Below are 19932 nucleotides of genomic sequence, written 5' to 3'. Positions count from 1 at the left end.
ATGGAGAAAAATCAAGTATGGTGGCTGTGATGGGGAACTTTATGGGGAGCAGAAGGTGGTTAGCAGTTGTCACACCAGAGCTTCTCTAAAAACGTAACATTTGAGCAGACACACCTGAAGGGAAAAATGGAGTGAGCCACGAGAATTTTAGGCAGAGGAAAACAATGAAAGCAGAAGGAAGAGCAAATGGAAAGTCTCTGTGGAAGGAACATGCTTAGAGTACTTGAGTCAAGAGTGACAGTGATTTTGAAAATATATTGTGAACAGGGTTTTGCGTGTTTTTATTCAGTGAGCTGGGAATCGTCGAAAAGCTTTAGGCAAAGAATGGACATATCTGACTTACATTATAAAAGGACCATTTGGTATAGGGGTGTACACTGCAGAATGGATAAGGCAGAAGCAGAAGACAAGACAGGAGACTTCCATAATAATTTGGGGAAAGGGAGCAGTTGATGGTGGCTTGGGCCAGAGTGTTTGTTACTAGGGAGGGGTGATGAGAAATGGTTAGATTCTAGGTTCATTTTGAATATTTATCTTGAGCCAGTGAACCTGGATCTGGCTAGGCTGTGCAAGTTTTTAACTTTAGCCACTAGAAAAATGGAATTCTCATTTATTGAGAGGGGGAAGCCTGCAGGAACTGGTCTGGCAGGAGTGGGATGGGGTTGCACAATCAACAGTTCAGTTTTGGACCAATTAAGTTTGAGGTGACTGTTGGGTGTTAAAATGGAGATGCCAAAAAGGCAATTCAATAAGTATGAAAGCACTTAATCTACAGCCAGGCTTCATATGAACGTATGAACTCAGGTTAAACAAGTTAATTCATGTTACTCCAGGACAACTGTGTACTCTACCCCCAAGGCAGAGCAAATGACTGAGAAGTTGCGTTTACACATGCAAACCACTGCTCTTTCTGAAAATCCTAAGACATGTCATCAACTTTCATGTTTGAGCAACAGCAGAAATAGCAACAACAATAAAAACAAGTAAATAATAACAACCTAATTCGAATAAAAAGAACTCCTTGTTGAACTTTAGTTACAGATGTCTCTCTGGCATTTAAATGCTGAATATCACTGCTTACTGTAATTAGCTTTTTTATTCATGATTAGCCTTGACCTGTCAATTTAAGGTTAAAATCTAATGAGGATAATAAAATAAAGATTTTGAAAATCTGATGGACCTAAATTACCTATTTCACCATCTGAAAGCAGTTAAGACCTTTCCTATTTAATGACATTTCATTAGTAAGCAATTCACGGTTAGATTTTATAAAAAAATAAAACAAAACCATAAAACATAAAATATAGTATTCTGAAGTGATCTCTAAGATTTATTTTTAAATCTATCTAATAAAATTTGTAATGAAAAAACAAACTATATTAAATAAGCTTTTGGATATTAATATTAGAGCTTTCTTTTTCTCACACAAATACTTCTACATATGTATGTTAAGTTTTTAAACATTTTAGGCACAAATTTTATTATTCCTTTTTGGAAAATGCCTACTGGCAGATACCATCTTGTCACTACCAAAGAAAATAATGTTTTCCAGTAATAGATATGAACAATGAGAGCAGGTTTGACTTGTACATGGGCTGCCTGAAATACTAAAATAACAAACATACTTCATTTTCCTACCTAACTACTCTTAAATCTGTTTAAAATGCGCACTTAATGGGCGCCTGGGTGGCTCAGTCGGTTAAGTATCTGCCTTGGCTCACATCATGATCCTGGGGTCCTGGGATCGATCCCCACGTCGGGCTCCCTGCTCAGTGCGGAGCCTGCTTCTCCCCCTCCCTCTATCCCTCTCCCCAGCTCGTGCACGCAGGCTCTCTTCTCCCCCTCCTCAAATAAGTGAATAAAATCTTAAAAAAAAAAAAAAAAAGCCCACTAATTTGTTTATAAACTATCTAGATCCACAGACAGAAAAAGCCGAATTATGAATAGGCTACCTTATGCATTTCTACTGTAAAAACAAAGATCTACCTGTTACCTAATGTGACTTAGTTTGCATGTACGTCATTAGAATCTCTGAGACACAAAACAGCAGATCCCGGTGTCACAATATTTTCAAAGTGTTTTTAGTAGAAAAATATAACATATAAATAAAACATATTCTATTATTTTGCTTCTGATTTTTTTCAAGTATGCTTATTAATTTTATTTGGTGTGTAACTTTCTAAGAAAAAACAGTTTCATATTATTCACAAGAAGAGAAATAACTGGGACAATGGTATATGTGAAAACTTCCACATCTTGTTGGTAGTCATATAAATATAAATTAAAGCAACCATGAAATATTACTTTTCATCTACTGGGTTGGCAAAGATTAAAAAGGACTAGGAATCCTCAGAGCTGAGCAGAGTGAAGGGAAGTACTGTATTATCACTATGTTGATGGCCATGATGTCAACTGATAAATTTTTCTTGAGGGCAACTTGTCAACCTTTAACAACACTCTACAAGTATGTATAAACCCATCTACCCAGAAGTTCCATGTCAACACATTTAGCCTCAGGAAATAATTATGCCAAGTATACAAAATATGTAATTAAAAGGATGTTCATCACATCACTGATAACAAAAATATTGGCAATAGCTTATGTCCAATAATAGGAAATTAAATTTGGTATATTTACACAATGGAATACTATGGAACCTCAATAATTCTAATGTAATTATATGTTTATTGGAAAATAAAGAGTAGTGTTGGGCGAAAATAGAATATTAGGTAAAAAGTAATTCTAAAACCAGGGGGAATATGGCCCAGTATTTATGTATATTATTCGTGTGTATGCATACAGTATATTTTAACACAGAGAACAAAATCTCAAAAGAGGGGCGCCTGTGGCTCAGTTGGTTAAGTGACTGCCTTTGGCTCAGGTCATGATCCTGGAGTCCCAGGATCTAGTCCCGCATCAGGCTCCCTGCTTGGCGGGGAGTCTGCTTCTCCCTCTGACCCTCCTCCCTCTCATGCTCTCTTTCATTCTCTCTCTCAGATAAATAAATAAAATCTTAAAAAAAAAAAATCTCAAAAGAGATAGACAAAATGGCATGAATAATTAATTTTGGGGTTAGGATTATAAGTAATTAAAATTCTTCCTTTTTGTTTATCTCCAATTACTTTTTATTCTATCACAAATTTGTAGATTTTGTAGAGTTAAAAACATTAAAGTACTGGGGTGCCTGGGTGGCTCAGTTGTTAAGCATCTGCCTTTGGATCAGGTCGTGGCCCCAGGGTCCTGGGATTAAGCTCCGCATAGGGCTCCCTGCTCAGCAGGAAGCCTGCTTCTCCCTCTCCCCCTGCTTGTGTCTTCCTCTGTCAAATAAATAAATCTTAAAAAAAAAAAAAAAAAATTAAAATATTTACACATTAAACTTACAAAAAAGTGTAGGTTTTGAGCACAGGAGTAATTATCTGTAATATGAATAAGAATATGTAATCCCCAAAAAGATATAAAGCAATTTCTACTTTACAAATAAATAGATATTTGAATTAGAACACTAAAATATCTATCAATACTGAAAGAAATACAGTATCAAAAAACTTTGGGATATACCAGTAATTTATTATGCTTTTGTTTTTTGGCCATAATATGTTACTCCTAGACAGTTTCATTAAATGAATATTTTCCCTGAGAAATAATATTATCATTGATGGTTAAATATTCACCTGAAGACCTGGCATCAGATACTTTAAACACAGTTAACAATGTCATACAAATACAACTCCTGTAGATTTAGTAAAAAGAGGCATAAATATATTGATTATATAAGAAAATCAATGTGCTAAGAATTGTACTAAGATATAGCACTTGCAAGCATAACAAGTACTTGACCTATTTAAAACTAGTATACTAAATTTAGTGAACATTACATAATCAATTAAAAATTGTTTTCCTTGCCTTACTAAAATTTAGATGAATTTTGGAAGAAATTATTGGAATAGCTCATCTGATTTTGAAAAATTAGCTAGTGGAGTGTGGGATATTCAAACTAATGAAGTCCTATTCCCAAAAAGTTCGTATGGCTTGAAGAGACATCCAAATCACTTCACTGACATTTACGTGATATATTGGAGCACTACATATTTATTTACTTTTTCACATTTTAAGTCATAGAGGTTTATTTATTGATATTTTTAAACTGATAAATGTGGTGAAATGGTTTCTATGTTAAATTATTTAATCTGAGCATGAAAGCATTTAAAATCCTCACTAAGGATTCCAAGTGTAAGAGTTTGGGAAAAGTCATCTCATGGATCCCATTATGCTATACACTAATTTTATGGTATGGATATCTGATAACCATTAGATAGCCAATCAAATGTATTTGTGAACCTCTGGTCTCACCAATAATTCTAACACCTACTGCTATCCAGATTCATTCTTCAGAGCACTGGGAAATGTTTCATTAAAATATGTGGCTAAGGTTGAGGAAAAGGACGAGGGTGACAGAAAAAAACAAAACAAAAACAGGACAATTCTAAATGCAGCCTATTTAGAATAATAGGAGATTAGAAAGGCACAGACATGGTACTTCAAAAGTATTAATAAAAAATGCCTTTGTTTTAGTTAACAGCTTCCAAGACACCCACAAACTTTCCCCCACTTAGAATAGCATATCTGCCTACAAAATTTGGCTTCTCAAATTGATAAATTAGGTGGTGATTATTTGCTTTCAAAAACTTCCCACAGGTTTCTAATAAATGTGCAGTTAAATTGTGATTTGAGTTACCAAAATTAAATTTTTCCTTTGTCCTAAGAGATTGTTTATTCAAATTCATTCAGTGGAGGAACTTATTTTTTTCTGGTACTATTCCTGACACGTACTAATTCTGCTTTTTTTTTAAACAGAAATATTGGCCAGTATTTACTCTGAGTAAAAGGAAGCCCACTGTCTCATACATAGAGCTATTCAAAAGCAGACTATGCCTCTGTGGGTCAGATTTTCCTCATAAGAATTAACAACTACTTCCCAGTAACTGACACCCTCCTACTTCTATTTTTGTTCCATCCAGCCATCCAAAATAAGGCCTAAATCCTAACCCACATCATAGTTCCTAAAACATCCGAGGACAGATATCACATTCCTCCTACATCCTATTCTTACTAGCGAACATCTCCAGGTTAGCGGTGTATAATTCAGTGGAAGGTACATGGTCTGTGAAGTCGGAAATCAGTAAATTCTTGGTTCTCTATTATTGGAAACCTCTCTAAGCCTCATCTAAGTTTTCTCATCTGTGAAAGGGAAAACCCAAGCCTTAGTAGGGTGTTTTAGAAAAGAAATGAGTTGGCACAACTGATACCCACTGTAGTGTTTTACCCAGTGAAGAAGTTCAAGAATGTAGATGACTCTCTCTCCCCAGCTTATTCTTGTTTGTTCTCAAAACGAAGAACTTAGGGGTGACTGAGGCACTCCAGATATAGTGCGAATGGTTCGGAGTTCCGAGGATTGTACTCCTAAAAATGTCTCCTTAAGGCTTCAAGAACCTTAAGTTCCCACAGAATTGTAGTCAGCCAAAAGCCCACAAATTTTATTTATATGAAAATAAAGTAGGTTTTTCCTTCATGCATCATGATTTCTTTCTGATTGTCACTGAACACATTTAGCTGTGTTAAATTCCATCTTGTTTTGGACTATCCTTTCAGTCCATTGAGGCCTTTTTGGAAACTGAGTTATTCTATCTAATCTGTTAGATCTCCCTTCTAGTTTTAATCTACACATTTCTGTCATGCAGAACTTGGATAAGCCCACACATTTTCTGAGATGTGTATTTCAGATGTACAGAGCAGCCTATTCCAAACTCACAAGCAGCACCAACTGCCTGATCTGAATTGTCCCTCCCCTTCCCCACTCTGTATTTCCTTTACTGAAGAGGCTGTCAGAGGTAGGTCCTCACATCACTAGCAGTGCAGTCAGTACTCCAGGTGATTTATGGGCTGGTCCCAAGTAGAATGAAAGACAAAAGATTCCCATCCAGTGAAAGGAGAAAATAAATATTAGATGTACTATGGCTTCATCCCTGAAAACCAACTTAATGCAGGTATGGGTGATCACCAGTGCCACCAGCTCTGTCAGCTTGGGTAAAATGTACCATGTAATGTAGAAATGAACATGGGCTTTGGAGTCAGACTTCCTGGGTTCAAATACTGACACTACTATTTGCTTGCTGTGTAATGCTGGGAAAGTTACTTAGTTTCTCCGCGCCTTGCTTTCTTCTTTGGTAAAATTATAGTTATTGCTTTTGCTTTCGTAACAAAACAATATCCAAGCGTCAATGGAAAGGAAGGAAGAACGGAAGAGAGGGGGACAAAAGAGAGAAAGGGTAAGAGGGAGGGAGGGGAATTACAGAAATTCATGCTAAAGGTATAGTCCTATTTTTGCTTTTCTAAAACTGTCCCTTCCAACCTACAACCCAAGCAAGTTTTATTTCCCTCTGCACTGCGAGGTTAAAGTCAGGCCAAATGAGAATTTTTTCTTGGTGGCCAATGCAGAGAGTCACTGTCCTTAGGGTCTTTTCCCTTCCAAAGTGGAGAATAAATTTAAACTCATTAAATGACTGAATTACAGGCAGTAGAAAGGAATGCGAAGAATTCTTAAAGTATATAATCTTGTCTTAAATAAGTGTAAATTCCCCTATGGTTCATTAATCAGTCATTTATAGTAATCAACTTTTACAAATACTTTTTCACTAAATCTTCTTGGCATCACTCTTAAGTCTCTGTAGGTCACACTTTCCCTCCTAGTGCATGTATACTTCATGTGAACAGCCGAACCGTGGAGGCATCAACACTCCATGGCTGGTGCCCTGAGACCTGCCTTAGTGGGGCTCCCTCCGCATTTAGTCTGGCTCCTGGGCTTGGCTCTGGCTCCAGCTTCAGGCTATGTCTGGTTTTCTGGGTTGCAGGGCTGGTGCAGGCCCATTCTCCCTCACCTAGCTCCACCCATACTGTGCTGTTTTATGTTACATTACAACATAAACCACAGAAAGGAGACACTGAGAAAGGATGAGAAAAAGCAATGAAATATGAGTAAGGGGACGGGGTAGGGAAATAGCCTATAATTTTTCACATTCTGTTTCCTTTTACATACAATTAGCCCTGGGAAGTTGTCTATGTTAACAGAATAGACATGCATTCCTAGATATGTATATTTAAGAATATGTATATGTATATACATATACAACAATACATATTGCTAAAAATGGATGAACACTTCATACTGACCTTAGGGGGTTTAAACGGATAGTCTGGTGAAAAGGTAATGTCAAGAAAGAACACCCCTCCTTCATAGACAGATCCTGGGGGTCCCAATATAGTTGACCTCCATTCATAAATGTTGTCTCCTTTGGGTCCAGCACTGAAATAAGACATACAAATGAAATGTGCTTAGAGATTATGTAAACCCTGGAATTTAAAAAATTCTATTTATGGTAACAATAAATTGAGCAATTCCACAAAAACATAACAAATCAGGTAATTCTATATGATGATTCATTTGTCAATATCATCAATACTCTATAAAGAAAAGATGTTGGTATTACTTAAAAAACAGAACAAGGAAGATTCTGTCTTGCCATTCACAACTCTGTACCTACTGAACAAAAGATTCCTAGGACCAAAGACCAGAGGAAGGAGCACAAATATTTAATAAAGCATGAAATTATTTGTGAGATCCTGAAAAAGATGATACAGTCATAGGGTGAAAGAGACAAATTTTCGAAGACAGAGGGGCCATTAGAGAAAAAAAGTGTAATAAAAAGTAGTCTAATTCCTTTGTTAACAACTGAGAATACAAATGAGGCTCATGGATATCAGTAAATGCTCATCATTCATAAAACTCAGCTCAAGTATCATATCCCATCTCAAGCTTCCCCTTTTCTCTCTTTCCAGCCAAAGAATCTCTGTCCCCTCAACCCCCATGTATCATAAATAGTGTGGTCTATAGAAAACAAGATGTATTATTTCATTTTATAACCATGTTTTTAATTAAAAAATTTTTTTAGAGTAAGATCTTTGCCCAATATGGGGCTTGAACTCACAACCCCAAGATCAAGAATCACATGCTCTACCAACTGAGCCAGCCAGGAATCCCCTATAACTGTTTTTAAAGTGTTTACTTTTCTGTCCCTCCCTAGAAGTTCCCTGAGGAATAGATTTTTGCTTTGTCTTAGGGCCTAGTAAGTACATGTTTGTTTGATGATGATGGATTAAGAGGAAAGCAAGTGAAGCCACATGACTACTAGTAGTAAACATCTGTCTCTGAGTCTCAGACAAACTCACTGAGGAAAATAAGGCCCACATGAGTCAACTGAATTATAATCTCTCAAGTGAACAGAAGGGCAAATGAGATTATAATTTAGCTTTTCAGTGTTTTTTTGCTACATCAAGCTAATACCTGCATCTAATAGCCATAAATTACCCTCATACCCTATAGCAAAGTGGGCAGCCCTTTGGGGAAGATTTTATTGCCAACAAAAATTTAGCTACTACTCTTTCTTATTTTGAAATTAGTTTATATCTACAAAAACCTCACTGTTAAGCAGTATATCAAAAAAGCATGCATCTTAACTAAGTTGGGATATATTCTGGGAATGCAAGGATAGTTTAATAATAGAAAATTATTAATGTAATTTACCTAAGAGATTAAAGTTGAAAAAAATGGATAATCTCAATGGGTGCAGGAAAAGTACTCCATAGGCTTAATAATAGCCATTCATGATAAAAAATTTTTTTTAGCAAACTGGAATAGATGGAAACTTTTTTAACCTGATAAATAGCATTTACCAAAAACCTACCAGCAACTAATATATTCAGTGACAAAATATCAAAAGCACACCCTTTAAAATTGAAGAACAATATAAGGATGCCCACTATATCTACTTCTAATCATTCGTGCACTAGCAATCATATTCATCAAGGTATGAAAGACACAAGGAAGGAAAAAACAAAAGGTATAGATTGGGATGGAAAAAATAAAACTGTGAGCATTTGCAGAATTTATGTACACAGAAAAATCTATACACAATTTATTAAACTTAAAAGAGTTTACAAAGTGGTTAGATTTAAGATCAATATGAAAAATCAACTGCATTTCAACACACCAACAAAATTAGAAAACATATTTTAAAATATTTTTATAGTATTAAAAATAACAAAAAACCTATGAATAAATTTCATAAAAATATATAAGATTTTAATGGAGGAAATTATAAAACTTATTGAAATACAAAGAGAATTAAATAAATGGAGAGAGATACCAAGTTGATGAGTAGGGAGACCCAGCATCCTACAGATGTCAATTTTCCCCAAACTGATCCAATGCAATTCCAATCAAAAGTCTAACAGTTACGTAAAAAATGAAACTTGACAACTTGATTCTGAAATGTGTTTGGAAGCTCAAAGAAATCCCTCAAACTTTTCCACATACTTAACACGAATCTGATATATGTCAGAAGTAATGGGGCTAAGAAAACAGTTTTTGTATATGGCAAATAGAGAAACGGGATTTCTACTTCAATAAACATACAAACCTTTGTTGTAGATGGATTAAGCACGTCAATGCAAAAGTCGGAAGTTTTAGAGGTTGCCTAAAGAGACTGACAAGCCACAAACCAGGGAAGATATTTGGATCACATAAAACTGACACAATTCTAGTGTCCAGAGTATACGAATTCCTATGAATCAATAAGAAAAAGACTAGCAATCCCTTAGAAAAGACATAAATAGGCATTTCCAGAAAGAAGAAACATAAATGGCCAAAAGGCGTATGAAAAATATCCAATCTCATTAAAATCAGGGAAATGAAACTTAAAATTACAGTTCAATATTATTTTACACAATGTACAGGCAAAGATAAATGCGTGACAAAACCAAGTGCTGATGAGGATGTGGAAAAACAAGAACTATACATTGCTGAAGAGTGTTCAATCACTTTGGATAAGAATGTGGACTTATTTAGTTAAGCTGAATCTATACACTCCTATATTACAACATTTCAATTGCACTCCTAGGTACATACCCCAGAGAAACTTTTACACCTGTACACCAGAAAACATATACAAGAATGTTCATGGAAGCACTATTTTTAATAGCAAAATTGGAAACAATACAAATGTCTACTGACAGAAAAAGGAATAAATTTACCCAAAGGAATACAACACAACAGTGAAAACATACTGATTAACATGGATAAATCTTAAAAGTGTCATATTGAATAAAAAAGCAAGTCTAAAGGAATATATACAGTGTGATACTATTTTCACCAAGTCTGAAAACAAGCAAACAAGAAAATACATTGTTGAAGACACAAACATATATGATAAGCAAGAAAATGAATGAGAACAAAGCTCAAAAGAGTGGTTTCCTGGGTAGAATCAGATGGTGGAGGAGTAGCACACAGGAGCTTCAATGGTTCTGGTGATGTTCTACTTTTCAGTATATATGGTGGATTCAGGAGTTACCTGTTTTACTATAGGTCTCATAACTTATTTATGTGTTAGATATGTTCTTATATATGTACCAAGTTTTCACATTAAGAACAATGATGTCCCAAAAGTCTACTAAAATGCTATATGAGGAAAGCAAGTTTGCAGCATATGTACAGTGTGATCTTATTATATAAACTAGAAATATAAAATAGTATTTTATATTGTTTATGGATACATATCTATGTCAAAGTCTTTGAAGAAATGAACTGGAAAGATAGGCCTAAATTCATGACAGTGGTTGTGCAGGGAAAAGGAGAAAAGAGGAATAGGGTGATGGGATAGCTCTGAAGATAGGGAACGAAGAAAAGTTCAATTTTATCTCCAGTTTTGATCTCTCTTATTTAAAAAGGATGAAGTAAAAAAAAATCATAGCCAAGTTTATTGCAAAGTGCTGAGAAGCAGAGCAAGGGGCGAGAGTATAACACTCCTGCTGCATGTTTCTCTTGACCTAATCTTTCCTGAAGCTGACAGTGAGGTACAGACAGAATACAGTCAGATGACAACAAAGCTTTGGCAACAATAGCCCCTTGTTGCCAGACAAGCTCACTTATTCAGATGAATAATACACATGGTTATGCCCTGAGCTATAATTAGACCCAATATGAATAGATAAGTTTATCAGAAGGAAGAACTTAAAAGTAGAGTAAATTATAGGTTTGTAGTTACAACATTACTTCAAGGTAGATGAAGAAATTTAATTTAAAAAATACACACAGTGAGAACACGGCTATGAAACAATGTGCATAGACATGTTTCCCAAATACCAAGATATAATTTCTCTGAGTCACTTTGAGAAATTTTAAGATGACCTTCCAAGAATGGTCATCACAGTTAATTATATAATTTAGGCTGAGAAGTCACCAAATAGTGCCACCAAGGAAGGGACTCAGAAATAGAAGTCAAGAGATATCTCACAAAAGCAGGCAATGCCTGTAAATTATTTACATTCAATTAGTGCTCGTTTTAAATTTTATTTGGCTCTCAGTGAGAAAACCATATTTTATTAGTTCTCTGAAATCAGTCACCTATCTATCTTGTTATCAACAATGGATTAAATAACACAGCTAACATTATCACTCTGAGTTGGTTTATTTTTTATTTTTTATTTTTTTTAAAGATTTTATTTATTTATTTGACAGAGAGAGAGACAGCGAGAGAGGGAACACAAGCAGGGGGAGTGGGAGAGGGAGAAGCAGGCTTTGCACGGAGCAGGGAGCCCGATGTGGGGCTCGATCCCAGGACCCTGGGATCACGACCTGAGCCGAAGGCAGACACTTAACGACTGAGCCACCCAGGCGCCCCTCTGAGTTGGTTTATACTGTCCAAATGTGCCTTTAAAAAAAAATACTAGTAGTAACAAACTATCTTGAACACAGACTGGTGTTTTAAAATGCATCTAAAACTTATAATACTTCTCTAATATATACAGATTAAGTCTCAGCAGTCTGGCCTCCTCTATCATCTTACAAGGGGCATGTCTACACCACTTGCGGTTCCAAAGCTTAGAGCAGTGGTTCCTGAACTACACAGCCCTCTGTCCCACTCCCATTTTGATATGTTTCAGTTGAGAAATCCTGGAATAAAAGTACAGAATTGTGTTGTACAATACGGTAGCCATGTGGCTACTGAGCACTTGAAATGTGGCTACTTATTCACATATGCTGTAACTGTACAATATATACCGAATTTCAACGACAATGCAAAGGAAAGTAAAATACATCACTACTTCTTGTTAATTACATGTTGAAATAATAATATTTGAGATACACTGAATTAAAAAGATATTAAAACTTACCACCTATTTCTTTTTATTTTTTAATGTGGCTCCTAGAAAATTTAAAATTACACAAGTGGCTCATATTGTATTTCTATTAGACAATACTGTTCTAGAGCAGTGCTGTCTAATAAAACTTTCTGTGATAATGAACATGTTTTAGTCCTTATCCTTATCTGGTATGGTAATCACTAGCCACACGTGGCCTTCAGGCACTTGAAATGGAGCTGGTGAGAATGAGGAAGTGGATTTTCAATTTCATTTGATTTTAATGAATTTAAATCTAAATAGCTCCATGTAGCTAGTGGTCACATATATTGGGCAATACAGATCTAGTAGCTCCAGTAGCCCATACTGACCAAATGAGTTTTTTTTTTTAATATGTCAGAATTATTTGGATTTATATAAAACAGAAGAATGAGCTTTTATATACTTTGGACCAAAAAAGTGAGAAGCAGAAGCTGCAGACCATCTTATATTTTCAATGATCACTTCCCCCTCAAGCTGACCAAATAAAAGTTAGTGCCGCAGCCAACGGCACTATAGAATGATGATGAAGAACATGACTGGACTCTCAGTCAGACTTGCTTTTCTGAATCCTAGTCCTAGCATGTAAGGCCTGTAAGAGCCCTGGGTGAATATGTAATCTCCCCATATAATCTTTCAGTGTCTTAGTTTCCTCATCTACAAAATGAGGCAATTACAGCACGAACCTTGTGGAGTAAGTGAAGTTTTAGTAGAGCTTGGAAAATGGGGCCTGTAGTGGCTCAAATAGTATGCTTCCAAATGTTTGCTGCTATTCTAGGTGTTGTTATGCTTTGTGGATCATACAGAATTTACCACCACACTCAAAAGATTAATTGCCTGGTGATTTTAAAAGAAGGGTTTCAAGATCCCCGGACTAGAAAACAGGCTACCAAGACCCAGACATTAATAATCATTTTCACTACCACCATTATCACCATCATCATCCTGCAATCTAATCTTAGGGTGTGTATTTAGATAGGGCAGAACTTTGGAAACCATCAGAAATCAAAGCTGCCACTTCCAGGAAATCCAATTTTGCGTTGAATGGAATGTTTATTTAACGTCAGGATTTTTAGGTATGTGGTTATTTAGCAATGTTTTCTCACTTGCAGTATTCTTAATGATCAATACCCTTAATTTTATTTTCAGATTTTATTTTTTAAAGAAGAAAGATAAACACAGCTAACAGAGTTACATTTCAAAATAAAATGCAATTAGATAAATCTATTAAAATGCAAATATCAGTTAGCAAATTACAAATTAGTTGTAACCAAAGTTGCCACTTGGAGAAATTCTGTTAGAGAATCAACCTTGTAAACTGTGTTCAGCTTTTTTTTTTTTTTTTTTTTAAAGATTTTATTTATTTGACAGAGAGAGAGACAGCGAGAGAGGGAACACAAGCAGGGGGAGTGGGAGAGGGAGAAGCAGGCTTCCCGCAGAGCAGGGAGCCCGATGTGGGGCTGGATCCCAGGACCCTGGGATCATGACCTGAGCCAGAGGCAGACGCTTAATGACTGAGCCACCCAGGCGCCCCTGTGTTCAGCTTTCTATGCTGCTGCCTACAGTGGATGAGCCCTTCTACACATATGAAATATTACACATGTACAATAAAAATGCTGAAAAGGACTCAGCACTCACTGTGTCTTTATTTAAGATCCTAAGATGTTTTACATACATCTGAATACTTTCAGTGTGCTGTGCCACAGCTGTGACTCTAAGACCAAGAGTTTTTGGCTGTGCCTGCTGCCTTTTCATTTAACATCGACTCTAAGATAGAAAAAGAGTAAGGCAGCCCAGGCAATGTAGGGATCTTGGCTCCAAAGGAGAAGAAACTTGCCTTTGTAGAGAATCTCTGATGTGCCAACAATAACCTGAAATTGATGGGGACAGAATGGTGAAGAGAAGACAGTACGAGGGATTTCTCAGGAGCTCTGGAAATCTCTGCTTATATGTCAGATTCCACATAGCTGAATTCATCCCTTTCGGTGATGAGCACAATGTTCACAGGCAAATGACATGCTGCACATATGTCCAAAGTCCCTTTGAGAGTAAACAGCTGCAGGAATCTTGAGCTTTCTGCTTATAACACAATAATGTATGTTTCTCTAATGTCAAACTGGAAGGAAAGAATAGTCCCATCCTTTAAAAAAATACGAAAGCAAGGCCCAGACCAGTTACAGATAAGGACAGTAGGAAAAGCAGCTAAAGAGGGGAAATACCACCACTGTATGAATGAAATGAGAAAAAACATGTGGAAATGGGGAGATTCAAGGGGGAAAATGTTTTCAGACTTTTCTCAAGGCCATGAGCTGACCTAATTGTTGCTAAATCCAACAGTGCCTTTTGTTTTCATTTTATTGAAACTGTAGCTTCTACTCCGATTCCTAAAAAACTCTCTTCCCCAGGTATCTCTCCAAGAGTCTCTCTCTACACTTTAGGGTAACTTCTCCAATTCTTTTGTCCTCTTCAGTAACATCTCTTCAATGTCTCCTTTCCTAGGGGTTCTACCCTCAGTTACCTTGTTTCTTCATCTTCATTCTAGGTATGTTATTATCTGCCTCTGACAACCTATCTAACACTGATGGAACCTCTAACCGGGCAGGAAACCCAAGAGTCATCCTTGACTATGCTTCCTTCCTCCTTCTCTTCTCTTAATTCCCCAAAGCCTACAGAAGCTATCTCTATCATCTGTCTACTGGCTGCATTAGCTCTCACTTAGATGATGGCACCAACATGCTATTTCCCTACCTCCAGTCTTGCTTTCCTTCAATCCATCCACCAAACTGCAGATACGGCAATTTCCAGAAAATCCTTTAAATGGGATCTTCTGTTTTCCTGCTTTCTCTGACTTCTTAATACCTTCAAGATCAGGCCCAAATTCCTTTGAAGCATACAAAGTCTTTCAAAAAGATCTGCCTCCAGCTGACCTCTCTGGCCTCATCCCTTGCCACTCCCCTTTCCTCCAGCTCCATTCTCCAGTCATATTGGACCTACTTATAAAACTTTCAAGGGAGCTGGACTTTTTTTTGCCTCCTGGCTTTGGATAAGATTCTCTGTAGGTCTGACCATTCTATTTGTCCTTTAGGCCTCAATTTAGCTACATTCTCCTTGGGGACATCTCCTTTACCCTCAAAGGCTAAGTACTCCTTTGGAAGTGGTAACATCCTATGTAAACACAGCATTATAAAGTCATTTATGGGACCTTTAATACTTGGAAAAGAAGAAATCTTAAGAAACAGCATTATTTGGGTCATAGGAAAAAAAGAATTCATTCTGATAGTGAAAAAAAAAAAAAAAAAATCCCCTATAGCTAAGAGGGTATTGAGAAAACAGGACAGGATTATAGCTCTTGAGAGGGCAAATGAAGAATGGTATTTCATAAACTCCTGAGGTTTCCTATATTTGTATGCAGTAATTTTTTTTTTTTTTTTGAAGACCAGTAACACCAAAGTCCACCACATTTTAGGAGATTAGGATACAACAGTGGTGATAGAAAAGATCCATTTTGTATACTAAGTTCTAAGCAGAACTGAATGATTAATATTTTCTCCTTCATATATTTTTCTTTCCAGTTCTTAGCAGTCTGGTCCTCATTCTTGACGTATTTCAAGAAAAAGAATTATTTTATACTTTTTATCAATGAGTGCTTAATTAAGGAGAAGGATCTCTGTCCTCAATCACACTTTCCAGATTTGAGATGTGAAAAACAAAACAAGATTTCAGTTGACTGTAGATATCTTTTACCAAATCGTACTTTAAAGTCACTACTGTTTTATAATTTGTATCCTATGTTAAGAGGGTCAACAACCTAGCAGAGACGAAAAAACTGGAGAAAAACAGGTTTTTAAACAAAATAAAATTAGCTTAATAACCACAATACTTCCTTTTCCCAGGGAAGGCAGTAGCTAATAAGATAGCGTCCTTAGTGAGTAAAACTAGCCCTCTGTAAGTTACTGAGAAACAACGACTGACACAGTGACTGTCTGATGACACCTTAGGCTTCTTTCTATATTATGTGTATGGTATGTGGGTGGGTGGCTGTGTGTATTTTATTTTCCCAATGTGTGATATATTGCAGTGAGTATGCAACTGCGCAACAGACTTAAAATTTTAAGACATAACTGTATGAAATAATGAGCAAGGAGAAACAGAGAAATTGGGAAGCAGGAAGGAAGACCATAGGGAAAAACTGCCTATGGTTCCTTTTCCTCTCAAGCTGCATTTTTACAAGACACATTCACTTATTATAAGGACAAAGACAGTCACAGTCAAAAAGAACCAAATCTTATTTTATATATGTGGGTTGTTAGAAATAAGGTTACAATTATAAAGACTTGGGAGACCATCTAGTTCAACTTTTCTTCGTAACACAGAAGAAGCAGAAGCATTAGAACTGGACTGGAATTTCACTGAGTTAGACAACTAGGCATAAAATCAATCTTAAAATACTTAAATTACTGAATTATTACTTAAAATACTGAATTATAGGATTTTTAATCCTTTAGTTAGCTGAAAGGATTCTAGAAATAAGTTAATCAAGTTGTTTGCAGCCTTTTTTTTTTTTTTTCCTTTTCAACATCTCCTCTTCTTTTAGAAAAAATTACCTCCTTCAGAAGTGATTCTTGGCATGTATTTGGTGGGGGATGATAATTCCAAAAAATGAAAAAGCTCCTCTCCCAATGAAAATCATTTCTATCAAAGCCTTCATTTCAAAACTGATAAGTTTCTACAAAGTGAAGTGCTTTGCTCAAGACCACACCCATAGAAGAAAACCTGAGCCCTCTGATCCTAAGGAGAGGCTCTTACTGTTTTACAACCACTGTCAACTTAGAAAGGAAGACTCAACTGGAAAAACTATATAGTTACCATTATGATGAACTGCCCGGTGTAAGACAGGAGACCAGAGATCGACACTAACACTTGGGTTTTCTTTTATCTTTTTTTTTTTTTTTTAAAGATTTTATTTATTTATTTATTTGATGGAGAGAGAGACAGCGAGAGAGGGAACACAAGCAGGGGGAGTGGGAGAGGGAGAAGCAGGCTCTCCGCCGAGCAGGGAGCCCGATGCGGGGCTCGATCCCAGGACACTGGGATCATGACCTGAGCCGAAGGCAGCCGCTTAACGACTGAGCCACCCAGGCGCCCCATTCTTTTATCTTTTTATCCTGGGCACGTTTCAAGGACTAGATTTAGGTTTGGTGAAAAGCCATTTTTATTTTAGCTACCCAATTCTTCTTCTTTTTTTTTTTTTTAGCTTTTCAAACTAGAAATACTGATCTTATGCTACTCTTTCCATTTCTTTAGCAAGCATACCACTTCTTGCAACACTGCTTTTGTTGCCCACCTCCCACCCTGATGCTTGTGCCTTTTCTCTATTCTGCGTAAGAGATGAAAGGTCGCAAGGTACTCAGGATTTCCAGGGCTAGCCTCTCTTATCTGCACTGTAAGAACAATACCGGCATGTGAGCTAGCCAATGTAGCAGGTAATATTTCTTTATTATTTAAAATTTCGCCCCATGCACATGTTAGATAGGAAGGCTGTACAGCTTTAACATGTCTATTGATCTTACCTGCAGGTTAAATGAGCTTTTGACAAGAGTGCAAGCCACTGTTGCCCTACACAGTTCTGAGGAAGCCAAATCCTTCCCCAAATTCTTTAGTTCTCAAAAATGTTACTATTCACAGAGGACAGAATGTAAAGTTCCCTGGTATCATTCCAAATGCAGCTTTATTGTTTTCTAACATTTATAATACTGTGTCAAAGTAAAAATTCCATTTGAAAGTTACCAGGGGGCAGATCTTAGTGACAGTTAACTATTCCTAGTATAGTTAAGGTTTATCTGTTTATTTGTATAGAGTTATTATCAAGGCAATTTGTTTTCCAAGTAGATTAAATACCTCCAATATACTCAATACACTTTTCATTGGCTGAGAACATCTTTTGTTTTTGTATAGGAAAATGGTAAACAATAATTTCTTCCTATGTCTAATTTATTCCCCAAAATACTGGCTGTGGTATCCTACAACCTGCATTTTTCTTTGTATCCCCGACATTGCTATCTGGCTCCAAGACCCACCATCACCGTTCTCTTCCAGCAGGTCAACTAAAAGGTCAATGGCAAAAGCAAACTGCACACACAGATACACAGTAAATGTCTGCTGAAAAATAATAAATAACCATCTTTAGTAAAACACTAGTCTATTAGTATAATAGTAAAGACAGTGGGCTTCAGATCAAGACAGCCAGGGGTTGTCCTGGCTCTGCCACTAACTGTGTGAATGAAAGCAAGTTATTTAGTCTCCTATTGTTCCTTTGCTTTTGAAAGGATGGCTCCCTCATAGAGTTGATGTGAGCATTAAATGAATTAATACATATAAACAGCTTAAAATAGTGCCTGGCCCATAGTAAGGGTTATGAAATTTATGCTATTAATATTATCAGGGAGGTGAGAAACTAGTAGAGCTGAATCAGGGTCCTGAAGCTCACCTCATCCTTTACTCCTGGACCCAAGACATGGAAATAAATTTAGGGGGTCTGACTTCCCTTTTCTGGACCTGCTGTATGACACCTTGTATACTAATGTCTGTCTCTCATGCTTCTCCCTACTCAATACTGAGCTCATGAAAGAAAGTGACAAGTGACTGCTAAGTCCCATCTTTCTTGGTTAATAATTCAGTAAAGAATAACTTCAGTTTTACATGTTCCATCCTATAACAACATCTTGAGACTACACCAAGTCCAAATTCTCAGATGCTGTATAATAGTGGCTTTAAAATTCATTCTCTAGAGGCACCTGGGTGGCTCAGTCGTTAAGCGTCTGCCTTCAGCTCAGGTCATGGTCCCAGGGTCCTGGGATTGAGCCCCGCATCGGGCTCCCTGCTCCGCGGGAAGCCTGCTTCTCCCTCTCCCACTCCCCCTGCTTGTGTTTCCTCTCTCGCTGTATCTCTAGATATCTCAAATAAATAAATGAAATCTTAAAAAAAATAAAATAAAAGGGAAGCAAATGAAAGGCTCTAGCAACATTTCGTTCCTCACAGTAACTGGAGGGGTGGAGCTATGACAGCACTTTCATATTGCCTAGTTGTCTAAGAACATTATGCCCTTGCTTTCATGAGAGATTTTGCAGTCTGCCCCTGTAAAACACTTATAGAAGTGACTCCCAGCACTCAACTTAGTGATTTAATATTATACAAAGTTCATTAGTCATGGTATCTACATCAATTTTCTACAAAAGCTATTACCTTTCTGATTTCAGCCATTGCCTTCTCTCTCTGTAAGCAAAACACAGATTTTACTGAAGATCTGTTATTTAAGAACCACCCATTTGTAGTATCCCGTAATAATTCCTGTCAGTGTAGGCTATCTTTGAGGGATTTAGTGGTTTTTGCTTTTTGTAGTGCTACAATGGTGGAAATAACTTATACTGCCCATCCCCATCTTACAGTGTCTGCTAATACGTAGGGTTGTTGGCTGCCAAGCAGATTTAATTTACCCACTTCTCAGCTTGCATTAACCTTTGAATAATAAAGCACAGCTGAGGCTGCTGTAAGAAACAAACCCAGGAATGAATAATTAAAAACACCTCTTCAGCCTTGGAAAGACCAATTCCTAACATTTGGGGAGATTTAATTGTGACTGA

The 19932-nt window shown here is 36.7% G+C and overlaps 1 protein-coding gene across 4 annotated transcripts in view; it reads right to left on the bottom strand.

The window, feature by feature from the left end:
* Positions 1-19932, bottom strand: part of UBE2E2 (ubiquitin conjugating enzyme E2 E2) — a 377267-nt gene that overhangs the window by 79226 nt on the left and 278109 nt on the right. For all 4 annotated transcript variants that reach the window (XM_078072299.1, XM_078072308.1, XM_078072306.1 and 1 more), the window contains one exon: positions 7229-7361. In XM_078072299.1, coding sequence (XP_077928425.1) covers positions 7229-7361 — 133 coding nt within the window. The remainder of the gene's footprint in view (positions 1-7228; positions 7362-19932) is intronic.

This window comes from Halichoerus grypus, chromosome 1, assembly GCF_964656455.1.
Source record: "Halichoerus grypus chromosome 1, mHalGry1.hap1.1, whole genome shotgun sequence".
Lineage (NCBI taxonomy): Eukaryota > Metazoa > Chordata > Mammalia > Carnivora > Phocidae > Halichoerus > Halichoerus grypus.
Note: the sequence above shows the minus strand (reverse complement) of the source record. Positions and strands in the feature narration are given on the sequence as shown.